A 13,168-nucleotide genomic window follows, 5' to 3' on the forward strand; every position below is an offset into this window, starting at 1 on the left:
ATGTACTCACAGATACCATTTACATAAATATATATAAAATATATATGTTAGTTCTAAAGGGAATACATTAAGCCATTTAATATGACCACGTAAACATAAAAGTTTAATAGAAACACTGCAGTTTTTCAACCCTACACACGTAGTTAAAAGAGGGATTATAACCAGCCAGCCATCATACATATAAAACAGACCTACCTGGAAAATGTCCCATCTGACTCGGTGAAGACTGGGTTCGCCCAGCTCCTTCTGTTGTCCTCATTCCTATCTACTTTCTTCTTCCTCAGGGGTGCTGGCATGTAACTTATCTGTTTTGTTTTACTTGGAAGGAACTGGTTAAAATTACCAGCTGCTTTGGGCTCCACTGCAGCAGAGCGTCTGAAAGACATTTCATTTTTATTCAAGTCCTGCATTTTGTAGGTCAGTTCAGACTCTGCGTCGCTTTCCCCACCTGAAAGATTAAAATAAAAATGGAAATGGTTTTCATTCTTCATTTTGTCCATCAATAACAATGTATATAACCATTAAACTGAAAAATACAATAGAAGGATGAAATATAATCAGCAAAACTTGTAAGCACAACGGATTTTTACTTTTATAGAAATTATAAAATTATAGGTTTCGATTCTGTAGTAACAGTTGTATTAAGAGCTTGATAAAAGGTTGGGACTGGCAGTAACTCAGCTAAAGATGTCAGTTTCCTTTCTTTACATTTACTGCACTTAAAGCCCAACTCTAACCTACTTTATATTTTACACTTTGATAGTATGGAAGAGTGTAAAAATGCCTGTCCACTTTTAGTTCTGTCTGTGATCCTATTGTGGAGATTGTCTCATGTCCTCTCCCATTGACACCCAAACCCAGTCATCAGTGGGACAGAAAAGTCGACAAAAATAAAAGCATTATCAGAACTTGCTGAGGGTAATCCCATGCACTCTTGTGTAACCCAAGTATCCTAAATATGATGTCCCTCTTTAGAAAAAAAAAAAATCCATTGGCCCCCTCTTTCTGGTCTGATATATAAAGGTTAATAGAAAATGTACTTAAAGTGGTTCTAAAGGGTAAAAACGTACCTGAGCCGATCTCGATTCCATGCTGCTCTCCTCTTCCTCACTGAACTCACAGAGCAGTGAGAGCCATTGGCTCTGGTTGCTGTCAATACAATTCCAGTGACTATGGATCAGAGGGCAGGGTAGAGCACCACTATGTGTAATAGAGACCACAGTGTGGCTCAGGTGGATGGAGGAATCCCCACCACGCTGGGACACTGTATCCAGACAGTGGCACCTTCCGCTGTCAGAATACACCGATCAGTGGCTGTCGGAAAATATTCCAATACGCCCCTACAAAAGAAGTTCATTACACAATTGAGTTCTGTGGAGTGGGAGAACCCACATTTCAGTCTGTGTATGGCCAGCTTAAGCCTTTCATTAAACCTCTGAAATGTTACATTTGTTTGAGAAGCCATTTCAAAAAAGTAGCAATGAAAAAAAAAAACTATTTCTTCAGGCTCTGCATAACTGGAAAAGTGATGGTGATGTGCCATTTTCCTGCATGCTGCAGAAAGTTGAAAGGTTTGGATTTTTTAGAAGTCATTCTGTTTTTTTTTCTCTGCCTCTAAATGCAATGCATTGAAGCAAACACATGCAAAAACGGGGCCTGTGGCCTCAGTTTCTCTCTATATTGTTCCATCCAAACAGAAGTGGAGGGTATGAGTATTAGCCACGATTCAACTGTTGTGTGTAAAGTTGGGAACAAATATATTTTAGGCAAAACTATTCTAGATGGTCTTAACGTGAAAAAAAACTCTGCAGGCTGAGAAGGTAAAGTGCATTTAAAACTGGCCATTAGATAGATCGAAATTTGGCCCATTCAGCAAGGACCAGACAAATTTCAATCCATGCGTGGGCACCCCTGTCTGACAGCAGTTAATCATTAGATTGATTTTTGTTGAACAGAAATGTTGGGGAACTAATTACGATGAGCCATAAATCAGTGCATTGTGACAGCGGAGAGTCCCCCTGTCAGAACACAACATCTTAGTGGGGAAAATTACTTCATTGTCCTAGCTTGTGGGTTTAGAGAAATATTAAAAAAAAAAAAAAAGTGTCAAATCTACTGTCATATTAAAAAAAATTGCATTTTTTTTTATTGCCCTCTGTCTCCCTGCTGGGGAGATTTACCATATACACTGATGAGCATTACAAGAACTGAAAATCCAAAATTTTGAGTGGTCACCCAAACTACTAAAGATGACCCATTTGGGTCACAAACATCTAAGAATTTTTATTTACTTTTGCCTATTGCTGGCATTGGCACTAATCCAATCGGTTCCTGCACTACTTTTGGTGACTTCGGGGGAGATTTCAATAGACATCTGTGCATGAACCCACACAGATGCCTTTCAAATATCCCCCAAACTCGCACTGAAATGCGGGTTCGAAGGCCAATAAAAGGTAATTTGTTTGTATTTTTGGTTTTGTCTCACCATACTATTTAGAGACACCTCATACTTCTTGAACTGTGATGACCCAGAAATGATAATCATGTAAACCCCTGATGCCTATTCAGTTTGGCCCATTTCTACAACCTTTCACCTTGCTCAAGGACTTAAATATTAAGGAGGTGCAGCTTTTATATCCTTGCCTTATATTGATGAAGTGTCAGGAATTTATATGTGCAAACTTGTAAAGTTACTAAAGGTAACTGCAAAGCACACTCTGCCAATCCAGTAATTGGAGTGAATATGGAGCATCTAGAACACCTCTGTAGTGCATTTAAGAACAGCTGCTCTACAATTACAATCAAATGTAGCACATTTATATATTTATAGACTGCTTACACAGGTTTGTATTAAAAAAAAAATTATATATATATATATAACAGTTGCTTACTGCAAGATAGGCGGTTTTCCTGGTCCTCAACTGATCCACTTAATATTACTATTATAAGTAAAGGTTGTTGTGCATGTGGATCTCTTACTATGTAGATAATCAACCTGAGGGGCATGGTCAGATCAAGGGGCATGGTCAGATCAAGGGGCGTGCACCCCCCCCCCCCCAAAAGCCCCTCGGCCAGCCTCCCTACACGGCAAACGCTGTACCTGGCCGATCAACTCCTCCCATATCTGCACTGCACACAGCTTGGGTTCAAGCAGCAGAGAACCTCCTCCCTACACAGCATTCTCCTACACACAGCCTCAATCCCACATTGTGTAGCAGGCTACTGCAGCCATTCCAACCAGGGAATTTCACATTTCAGAACTGCAATACTGTGTAGATTGTAGCTGTGTGTAAGGGAATGCAATCTCCGCTATGTACTGTGTAGGGAGGAGGACTGGCCCACATGCTCTGCCCAGCCCACGTCCTCTGCCCTACTTACCCATGTCCTCTGCACTACTGATTCCTACTCTACTAAAATCTGTACACTGCCCTGCTGACCATTGTTCTTCTCCCTACTGGCCCCTGTACACTGCCCTACAAATTGTTAACTGTGCTTTGCACAGTTCAGAAAATCAGGGAATAAAATAAAAAATTGAATTAAAAAAGCCAAGCGAACTGAATAATGAAGGTATGTCAGGTAAGATATCAGGCTTCGATTTTTTTGTTAATTTATCTATAGTCGTGTTTTTTGTATTACTTAACGTTTCCACTTTCAAAGACAAAATGGATGATCGAAGAACAAGTATGTCACAAAGTAAAAAAAAAAAAAAAAAAAAAAAAAAAAAAAAACAACAAACAAACATTCTCCAATGTTAAATTGTCAAGTCTGGTCTATTTAAAAACATACAAAAGATGAATAGCAGTATGCAGGTTGCCTATTCAGAAGAGGTGGACTGTATGCACAATAGGATATTAAGTAAAAGAGCACAGCCCTAAAAAAACAAAGGCCAGAATATCTTCTTAAAATATCGCAATGAACCATAAAAACTGTACTGTGATACAGTCTCAAGTCAAAATGCCATTCCTTCACTAATACTCCAAAGGGAAAATATGCACATTTATGGTGTGTGCAAATCAAGAACACCAAAACGAAATACCACCAAACAGAAAAGATTTTGGGTTAAATCGTGGGTCTCTCCTTGTAGTGAAATATATTTTGTCAATGTCTACCCCTCCAAAAATCTAGGTTTAAGCATTCTTCAAAGAAGTCCCCAATATAATTTGAGATTAGTATTCCACCTCATTTACCAAACCATGAATCGACTTACTAGAACAGGGGTGCCCAACCTTTTGAAGAGGGAGGGCCACTTAAGCGACTTGGTAACTGGTTGCGGGCCACAATGAGCGGAGAGGGTGGATGGCATGTCCGTATCTATTCTGCATTTGCAGAGCGGACACAGACGCAGCCCACAATACTTTTTGGTGGATCATATTGGAGGTAGAATACAAGTCTGTTGATGTGTGCCACGACCTAGAGGTGAATGGAGGGTCCAATTGGTTGGACTGTCGGACTGACTGTGTGAAAGGGGTCCAAGGCCGCTTTCACACTGATGCACTATGGTTTACCCACACCACGTGTGCAACGCAGTGTACCTTTTGCTTTACTGCAGTTTGCAATAGACTTCTATTATATTCTGCAGGTTTGGTGCACTTTCAGAAAGCTCACTATACCAAACTCACAGGTAATAATAGAAGTCAATGGGTCAGTGCAGGTAAACTGCTCTGCACCTGCGGATCAGTTTGAAAGCAGCCCAGTAACCACTGCAGAACTGATATGCCCATATACAAGCTGTGATTTTAGTAATAAACTGACCTTTAACAACAGTATTCTTACCATTCTATCCCAGAGCAGGAGGTCGTGGGCCACATCAGAGGGCTCCACAGGCCACATGTGGCCCCCGGGCCACTGGTTGGGCACCCCTGTACCAGAATCTACCTTGGTTCTCAATGCAAAAACATGCTTTGATAATATAAGTGAAAAAGTATATATTTTTTACTTTCCAATTCATTGTCTTATAGCACAAGTAGATGCAGCAATGCTACAGAGCTACATCAAGTGTTAGAAAAAAATATATTGCGATATTTGAAAAATTTACAAGCTGCGGCTCAAGATGTTATACGACACCAACATGTAAAAAAGGAGCTGAGCTAGATACATCACTGCGCCCGGGATATTTCTGGCACACAGAGGTCTCCTCAGCCTCAGTAAGGGACCACCTCATTCTGGTAAGAGGCAGTGTGTTTTTGTGATGGCAGTTCTCACATGTCAGTATGTGTAGAGGATTGGGTGCACATTATTTCACGTGATCACTACATCAATGTGTGGCTTTTATATCTACCAGAAATTCAGCTTGAACTTCCCATAGATTTCAATAGGTTCATATACCAGGACTGAAGTTTTTTGGTATACAGCCCTAATAATGCCATGGGGTCAGCGTTAAAGAGAAATGTGTAACAGAATAGGTAAAAACCTGTGTGCCAAAGTGGTTAAAAAGAGGTAAATTGTATATAGTTTTCTCTTTTTTTTGGATTGGCTGCACTAGAAGCACTTTTGGATTTTTTTCAGCCTCTCCACCTATGTAACTTAATATCCAATCAAAAGAACTCCAGGTGAGAAAGGAAGCCTAATGATATCACGGGTGCCCGCCTCTGCTCACCTCCACATACAATAAACACTGAAGAAATGGCTGCACTCCAAATCCATCAAGATTCTCATTTAATGAACTAACATCCCAAGTGTTGCAAACAGTTCAAATGGTTCCCAAATAAGAATTTTGATGGATCTTGTGTGCAGCCATTTCTTTGTTGACCTATGTAACCAAGCAGTGTAAAGTTTTGTTTTTGTTCATTAAAATACACAGCAGCTCTCCTCCCACCCCTACTCTCTGATCCCCATTCACATATGCTTTTGTATTTTGTTAATTAACTCACATAAACACAAAGGCTTCTTTGAGGGGGCAAGATGAAAAGAGGTGGGGCATAGGAGCTACACAGACTGCTGCTGAAGGAGCGGAGACCAGCAGGTCCAACATTTGGTGCGCCTGGAATTACAGTGATAGCTATCTTCCAGAAGCTTCAAAAACCTGTCAGATATAAATAATCGAGACGAGTCCAGGCAGTGGAATGCACCTCATTGGACTTATTTTATTATATGCCTGCACCTTTTACAAAGTAGCTAAAATTCATGGAGTTCTACATTAAAGTGCTTCTAAACAATTAAAATTTCCACCTTAATGTAGTCTGTGCATGAAGGTAAAAAAAAAAAAAAATAGTATGCGTCCCCCCCCCCCAAACACTATCCCAGAGCAGGAGGTCCTTTGATCCAGAGCTGTACCCAGAAGCAGTATCACAACTCTTCACACAGGTCACAGAGGCAGCAGCGGGAATCAATGGCTTCTGCTGCTGTCAATCAAATTCTGTGATGAGGGAGCCAAGCCACTGAGTGCATCTCTCCAACATACAGAGTCCAGCTCAGGAGCAAACCCACATATCGGCCCTGAGAGCAAGCGCATGCTCTGGGGGCATAAACAGAAGAGGAGCCCAGAGAACTGGCTGGAGACACAAAAGGAGGCTCTGGGCCGCTCTGTGTAATGTGTTTATTTCAATAAAAAAAAAAAAAAAAAGCCTTTAATAATGTTAAGAGTAAAAATTCAAGTGCGTTTCTAAAGACCACAGAAATGTAAAAAGTGCAGGTATGAATATATGTTTACTGACAAAATGTATGCATAGGAATGGAATTTATTATTTTTTCATGAAAAACGCATTGAAAGTTAAAGTTGCAAGCAGACATAGGAATGTATTCTTAAGTGTACTATCATGTTGTGATTTGCAGCTCATTGGACTGCCTATCCCCTATTTTAGCAGCAATCTTTTTTTCTCACCAATAGTAAAATTTAGTAATATCAAATTAAATTTAAGCAGTAAGTTACTTGTAAAAATAAGGAAAGAATAAAGAAAATCTTTAACAGTTGAGACACATACCCTCACTGCTTCCTTTAAGGGTTGTATCTGAAGAAAAACTAGTATAAGACTTGGAGCCAAAGGAGTCCAAGCTGTCCCAGGAGTCGTCCCTTTTATGAGAAGAATCAAGACTTTCTCCTTTTTCGCTGTACCACAAATCACCACAGCCGCTGTCTCTACCGCTTCTCTTCAAACTGCTGGATTCTTCTAGAGCCTGCAAATGATAGCACAGTTATTATTGAAGCTCAAGAATGGCCTACAATGAAGCATGTAATTATTACCAGCATGGTTTGTTAAAGCTTGACACAATAAAGGGTCTTTTAGGGTTCGCTCAAACTTGTGGTTTATGGTTGGGGAAGGGGTAGTAAAACCAATTAGTTAAGACAAATTTTACTGCACCCCCTTAAGCTGAATATAATCATGGCAAAATAACCCCTTGCCACATTCAACAGGCAGTACCACCAAACAACTCATTCAAGTGATGCTATGCGGTGGTGCAGCATATAAAAAAAATAAATAAAAAATAAATAAAAAGAAGTTAAAACGGCAGTGAGGAGGCAACCTATTACCTCCTAACACCTTTGAAAAGCAATCCATCGCAGTCTGCTTTTCAGGAGGGACAGCAAGCACTACCATATGCGCAAGCTTTTCTCAAACATTACAAGGTCTGATTAGCTCTTTTTGCATTTATACATCATGCAATATCCTATTTCTATAGTTTCACTCTGCAAATTACTTCACATTTAAAGCAGAACTATAGTTCAAGTATCAAACATGCTCTCTTCTTATCTCAACATAACAGCATTGCTTTTGCTTAATCCGTGTAAGGGTTTGTATTTACAAAAGAACGCTACAGGAATTACACCAGGAAAAACAAAACAAAAAAAAAAAAAACACCACAAGTGGTCTATTGAGTCTGCCCCATTTTTATGTCTGAATATAGACAGTTTGTCTCAAGCATGTTTGAATCCACAACTTTTGACTGACTGGAAGTCTATGCAAAAGCATCAACCACTCTCTCAGTAAAATACTTTTTAGGATTAGTTTTGAACTTTCATCCTGCTAATTTGGGGTTATATTGTGTTCTTGATCTTCACTGAACATGGAAAATACTGCCATCCTGAACCTTACTGACTCCATTTAATGTACGTACAAAGCTTCAATCAAATCTCCCTTTTCAAACAAATTTCCCCTTTCTGTATATAAGTTCCTGAAGTCTGACGTGTTTTATGCCCCAGACCATTTTTGTTGCCCGTCTGTGGACTATCTGATTAATATATTTTGGTAAGTGAAGTTTCAAGAACTGAGCACAGTATTCCAAGTGAAGTCTAAAATATAGGGAAATCAGGACTTACTTCTGGGAGTCAATTCATCTAGTAATGCTACCTAGAAATCCATCCACTTGTACCACTTCCTTTCCACAATGTTCGCTCTTTTTGCAACCATCTGAAATAAGTACCCCCAAAATCTGTTTCCTCTGTAGTGCTGGCCAACACTTTATCCCCAATATTGTGCTTTATCAAGGAATTTTCACCAAGTGCAATTTTTTACAATTTGAACTAATCTTTACTTAAATCCTGCCAGCTAGAGGAATGAAAATTCTTCTTCTTAGCCCTTGTACACACGGTCGGACATTCTGATGGAAAATGTCTGATCGGACCGTGTTGTCGGATAATCCGGCCGTGTGTGGGCTCCATCGGACTGTTTCCATCGGAATAGCTGACCGACAAAATTTTAGAGCTGGGCTATAAAATTTTCCACCAACATGATCCGATGGGACTTTGTCCGATCGTTTGTAGAGAATTCCGGACAAAGTGCCACGCATGCGCAGATCAAATTCCTACACCAAAGCTATTGGCTACTAGCCTGAACGTAGTCCCGTTGTAACTAAATAACGTCCTCACGTTCTGAACGAGCGGATTTTCCGACAACTTTGTCCGACTGTGTGTATGCAACACAAGTTTCTGACAAAAATCAGACGGATTTTGTTGTCGGAATGTCCGACCATGTGTACAAGGGCTAAGAGTTTTATGATGCAGCTCCCACTCTATACAAGTCGCCACGCTATGGCCTTTTATGTTGTGCCATTCCAGGACTACAGCAAAGAATATTAACATCTTGGGGATGATAGTGTGCCCTAAGCTTGTCAATCAATTGACGCCCACACCCATGACCCGACAAAGGTTGTTGCAAAGATCAGCTTGAGTAAGAAGGCTTGCCTACAAACATGCCAGTCGAGCAGCCATGAAGAAAGCTCATTGGAAATGTAGTTTGCTTCTTGGAATCCAGCTAGCAAAGCAGAAAACACACGCTAGCTCTGCATAACTCCTCTCATGATCACGGTTACAATTCAGTAGACATGGAAAAATTATTATTAGGTAGGACATGTCTTCAAAAAATTGCTTATTCTATAAGTAAATAAAAGTATCAAAGCTGCACTTTAAAAATGTAAAGTCCTATTAATAACAGCAACCAAATCAACTTAAAAAAGGTATGAATTTTTGGTTATGCGGGTTTAGTATTCATAAACTCCTATAATACAAATGAGATTTAATATTTAACTATGCCATCGTTAAAACCATATCAGAAATAACGTGGCTGTGTGTATAAAAAAAAAAAAATATATATATAGAGATATATATATATATATATATATATATATATATATATATATATATATATATATATATATATATATATATATATATATATATATATATATATATATATATATATATACATATATATATATATATATATATACATATATATATACATACACACACACACACATATATATATATATATATATATATACACACACATATACATACATGCATACACACACATACACCAAAGCACAAAACACTTCACAGATGTCTGCATCACACAAGTGAAGTTACTCTTTCCCCATCAGAATACACAGCCACTAGCCGCAAACGCTGTTTAAATGCTGGTCTTCCAGAATGACTGTTTGACAGAAGCCAGTCATTAGACCGAAATTTGTCCACTTCTTGCTGAACCAGCCTGTTCTTAGTATGGGTATACCCTACTTTAGTCTGGGTTGTAGTCACAAGACAGTCCTGTGTGATGGATGTAAAAGCGCATTATTTGACTATTAAGCTGTATTGTCTACAGCCCTGGTGCTGGAACCTGGGGCCTTTGGTACTTGATACACAACCCTCAGATCTCAGCAGTAAGAACACTAGATTGTAAGTTGCCTTGTAAGGCTGGATTCACACCTATGCATTTTTAGTGCGTTTTGCAGATTTGCACTACAGAACGTGTTCCATAGGAGACCATGTTAAATGGACTGTAGTGCAAATCTGCAAAACGCAAAAAGCACTAAAACTGCATAGGTGTAAATCCAGCCTAAATGGGAGTGATCTCAAACTGTCTCCAACTTTGTGTCACCTATAAAACATCTACATTTTCTGACCATCTCCTGAAGGTAGACTATGGGGGTTATTTAAGAAAGGCAAATCCACTCTGCCCTGCAAGTGCACTTGGAAATGTAGTCGCTGTAAATCTAAGGGGTAGATCTGAAATGAGAGGAAAGCTCTGCCGATTTTATCATCCATTCCTGTGCAAGCTAAAATGCTGTTTTTTATTTTCCTTGCATGTCCCCCTTGGATCTACAGTGACTGCACTTCCAAGTGCACTTGTAGTGAAAAGTGGATTTTCCTTTCGTAAATAACCCCCTATGCCAGTTTTCTGCAACACTACATGTGCCAATTATATGTTTCCTCTTAGTAACGTTAGGGGCCACTACACTGTTAAAGTTATTTGATGGCTACATCTTTCTGCCATGCAAAAAATGATAGAAATTTTTACTCCAAGGAGACATACAAACTTGAGTGAACTTGCCAATTTAGGAAACGGGTTTGTAGTTTAGTTGGAGTTTGTCTTCTCTACCCCATTACAATCTTGATACACTTTTCAGTAAGTACAAAAAAAACATTAAAAATTTGGCACAGTATCTAAAGATCTTACAGCTCGATGACACTACAAGAGTTAAAAACAACACCCCTCAAAAAAAAAAAACGAACAAAAAAAAACTAACAAAAAAAAAAAAAAAAAAAACACTTTCAGACTGGGAGGAAATCCTAACAAAAAGGGGAGATTATTCAAACACCACGCTAGTTGTTTCCTAGCCACCATTTGAAACACGGACCATTATTTCAGATTCTTGTGCAATATACATTTTTTGCTCTGAACACAACTGTAGTGAGGTAGGTTTCTCTTACCTTTCTAATCACAAAACTTAATCATATAAATATGAAGCAATTAAACGTGTAACTGATTAGGAATGTGTAATGTAGTCGTCATCAAGAAAATTACTCAACCTTTAGCCTTGTCAGGTGGTTTCTAAAGACACCTGAAAGTTTCGCAAACTTACTGCCACACCTGCTGCAATCTCGGTCTGTTTTTAATTGCCATTATATTATTTTGGATACAACATAAAAGAGGTAAGCACTGCACGTTTCTGACAAAAGACATTGTGGTGAAAACCATTTCCCGAGCCTGATTCACTTCTAGATTGCAAGTCTATAATGAAACTGTGACTAGATATGTATAAACTGTTTTGGCTCAGTATTCCATCTAATCGTAGACTACCAAATCTCTGAAATGCACTCAATGTCAGTGTGTCAAAAAAGGGAGCTAGCAGGTATACATGTTGTAAGTACCTAGAGGTGACTGGAAATACCTGCAGCAGCTTTCACTCCCCACCCGAATACAGGTCATTCTGATCAGGCAAAACTCAGTTTTGGGTATCGCTGAAGCATGCCTACACCCTTCCAACCTCCACACATTCCTATTGGCCCCATCACTTATCAATCATCTCACTGGGCAACAGGAAATGTGTGGGAGGTTGGATGGGACAGGCAAGCTTTCATATAGCATATAAGTGTTGATGTTTGCCTGATCAGAACTACCTGGTATTCTAGAGCAAAGGAGACAATAAAAGCTGCTGCTACCTGCAAGCGGATTTTATTTATTTAATTTTTTTTTATGTTTTTAAGCGAGTCACTTAACTGTGCACTTTCCAGAACTTTAAAACCTATTCTTTTAAAGGGCTCATACAAATTGGGTTTGTCACTTCTTTTACAATGCTTACCCTCATCATTCAAAGGGTTCTTTCATACTAACTTTGCTCTCTGAAGAGTGATCTGATTTCCATTTGAACAGTTCACATTTGGTGGTTGTAAGCAACAAGGGGTAGAACACCTGTCATGGCTATAGTTGGAAGGCAGTAAAAGCATGGCTCAATTGTGCAGTTTCATTGCCTCCCAACTGCCAGTGCGAATGAGCCCTGATATATGAAAACAAATAAAAAAAAAAAAGTCTAAGTGCAAAAAGAAAATTCAAGGGAATGTACAGTACGTCAAGAACTGTACTTTGACACTGGCAGGTATGGCCGCTCCCTTCTCACCTTGCACCTCATGACAGCTTGTAAAAACATTTTATATTCTATTCCTTCAAACACATAAGCTTACTGTATAACATGGGGCACAGCCGAGGATTTAAAGGAAAATTAACAAAGTTGCCTAATGATTCAATCAGCCTTTCTATGATGCTTGCTTTCTGTATATTTGCCATAAAAAAAAAAAAAATACAAAAAACACGTCATACTTACCACCTTTGAAGTTGGTTTTGCAGAGTGGACCTGATCCTCCTCTTCTGGGGTCCCTCAGTGATGCTCCCGGCTTCTCTTCTTGAGTGCCACATGTGGGCACGCTTCCATGTCTAGTTGCTGCGTCTATTGACACAGACAGTGGACCAAATCATTGGATTTGATTGACAGCAGTGGGAGCCAATGGCTGCACTGCTATCAATCTATCCAATCTAGACCCGAGACACCAGCTAGAGCTAGTGTGCTCCTCCCCATTGCTGAAAAGACCAGGTTCAGATAAGTAAAACGGGGGCTGATTCATCACAGGAGATTTTTCACCTTAATGCATAGAATACATTAAGGTGAAAAACCTCAAGTGTTTACAACCCCTTTAAGTTAAAAAGCATTTAGAAAGCTCTGAAAACCTCTTATTGCTACACTTTTGGAAAAGGTATTTTTCCATGTATAAGAAATGGCAAATCCACTTCAACCTCCCTTAAAGTGGTTGTAAACCCTGGTTAAAAACAAAAAAAAAACCCTGCAAGACAGACACAGGAGCTACTGCATGCATAGCATACTAGCTCACTATGAATCACTTACCTGAGAACAAAGCCCCCACAGCCATCCTAGTCTCCCCCTCCAGCTGGTGACATCT

The 13,168-nt window shown here is 39.3% G+C and overlaps 1 protein-coding gene across 12 annotated transcripts in view; it reads right to left on the minus strand.

Moving 5' to 3' along the window:
* LMO7 (LIM domain 7) overlaps window positions 1-13,168 on the minus strand; it is a 231,275-nt gene that overhangs the window by 64,970 nt on the left and 153,137 nt on the right. For all 12 annotated transcript variants that reach the window (XM_077483110.1, XM_077483108.1, XM_077483104.1 and 9 more), the window contains exons 8-9: window positions 6,921-7,113; window positions 196-448 (exon numbers count right to left, since the gene is read on the minus strand). In XM_077483110.1, coding sequence (XP_077339236.1) covers window positions 196-448; window positions 6,921-7,113 — 446 coding nt within the window. The remainder of the gene's footprint in view (window positions 1-195; window positions 449-6,920; window positions 7,114-13,168) is intronic.

This window comes from Lithobates pipiens, unplaced genomic scaffold (assembly GCF_037356315.1).
Source record: "Lithobates pipiens isolate NorthernLeopardFrog02 unplaced genomic scaffold, aLitPip1_a1.2 Scaffold_16, whole genome shotgun sequence".
In the NCBI taxonomy this organism is placed as follows: Eukaryota; Metazoa; Chordata; class Amphibia; order Anura; family Ranidae; genus Lithobates; species Lithobates pipiens.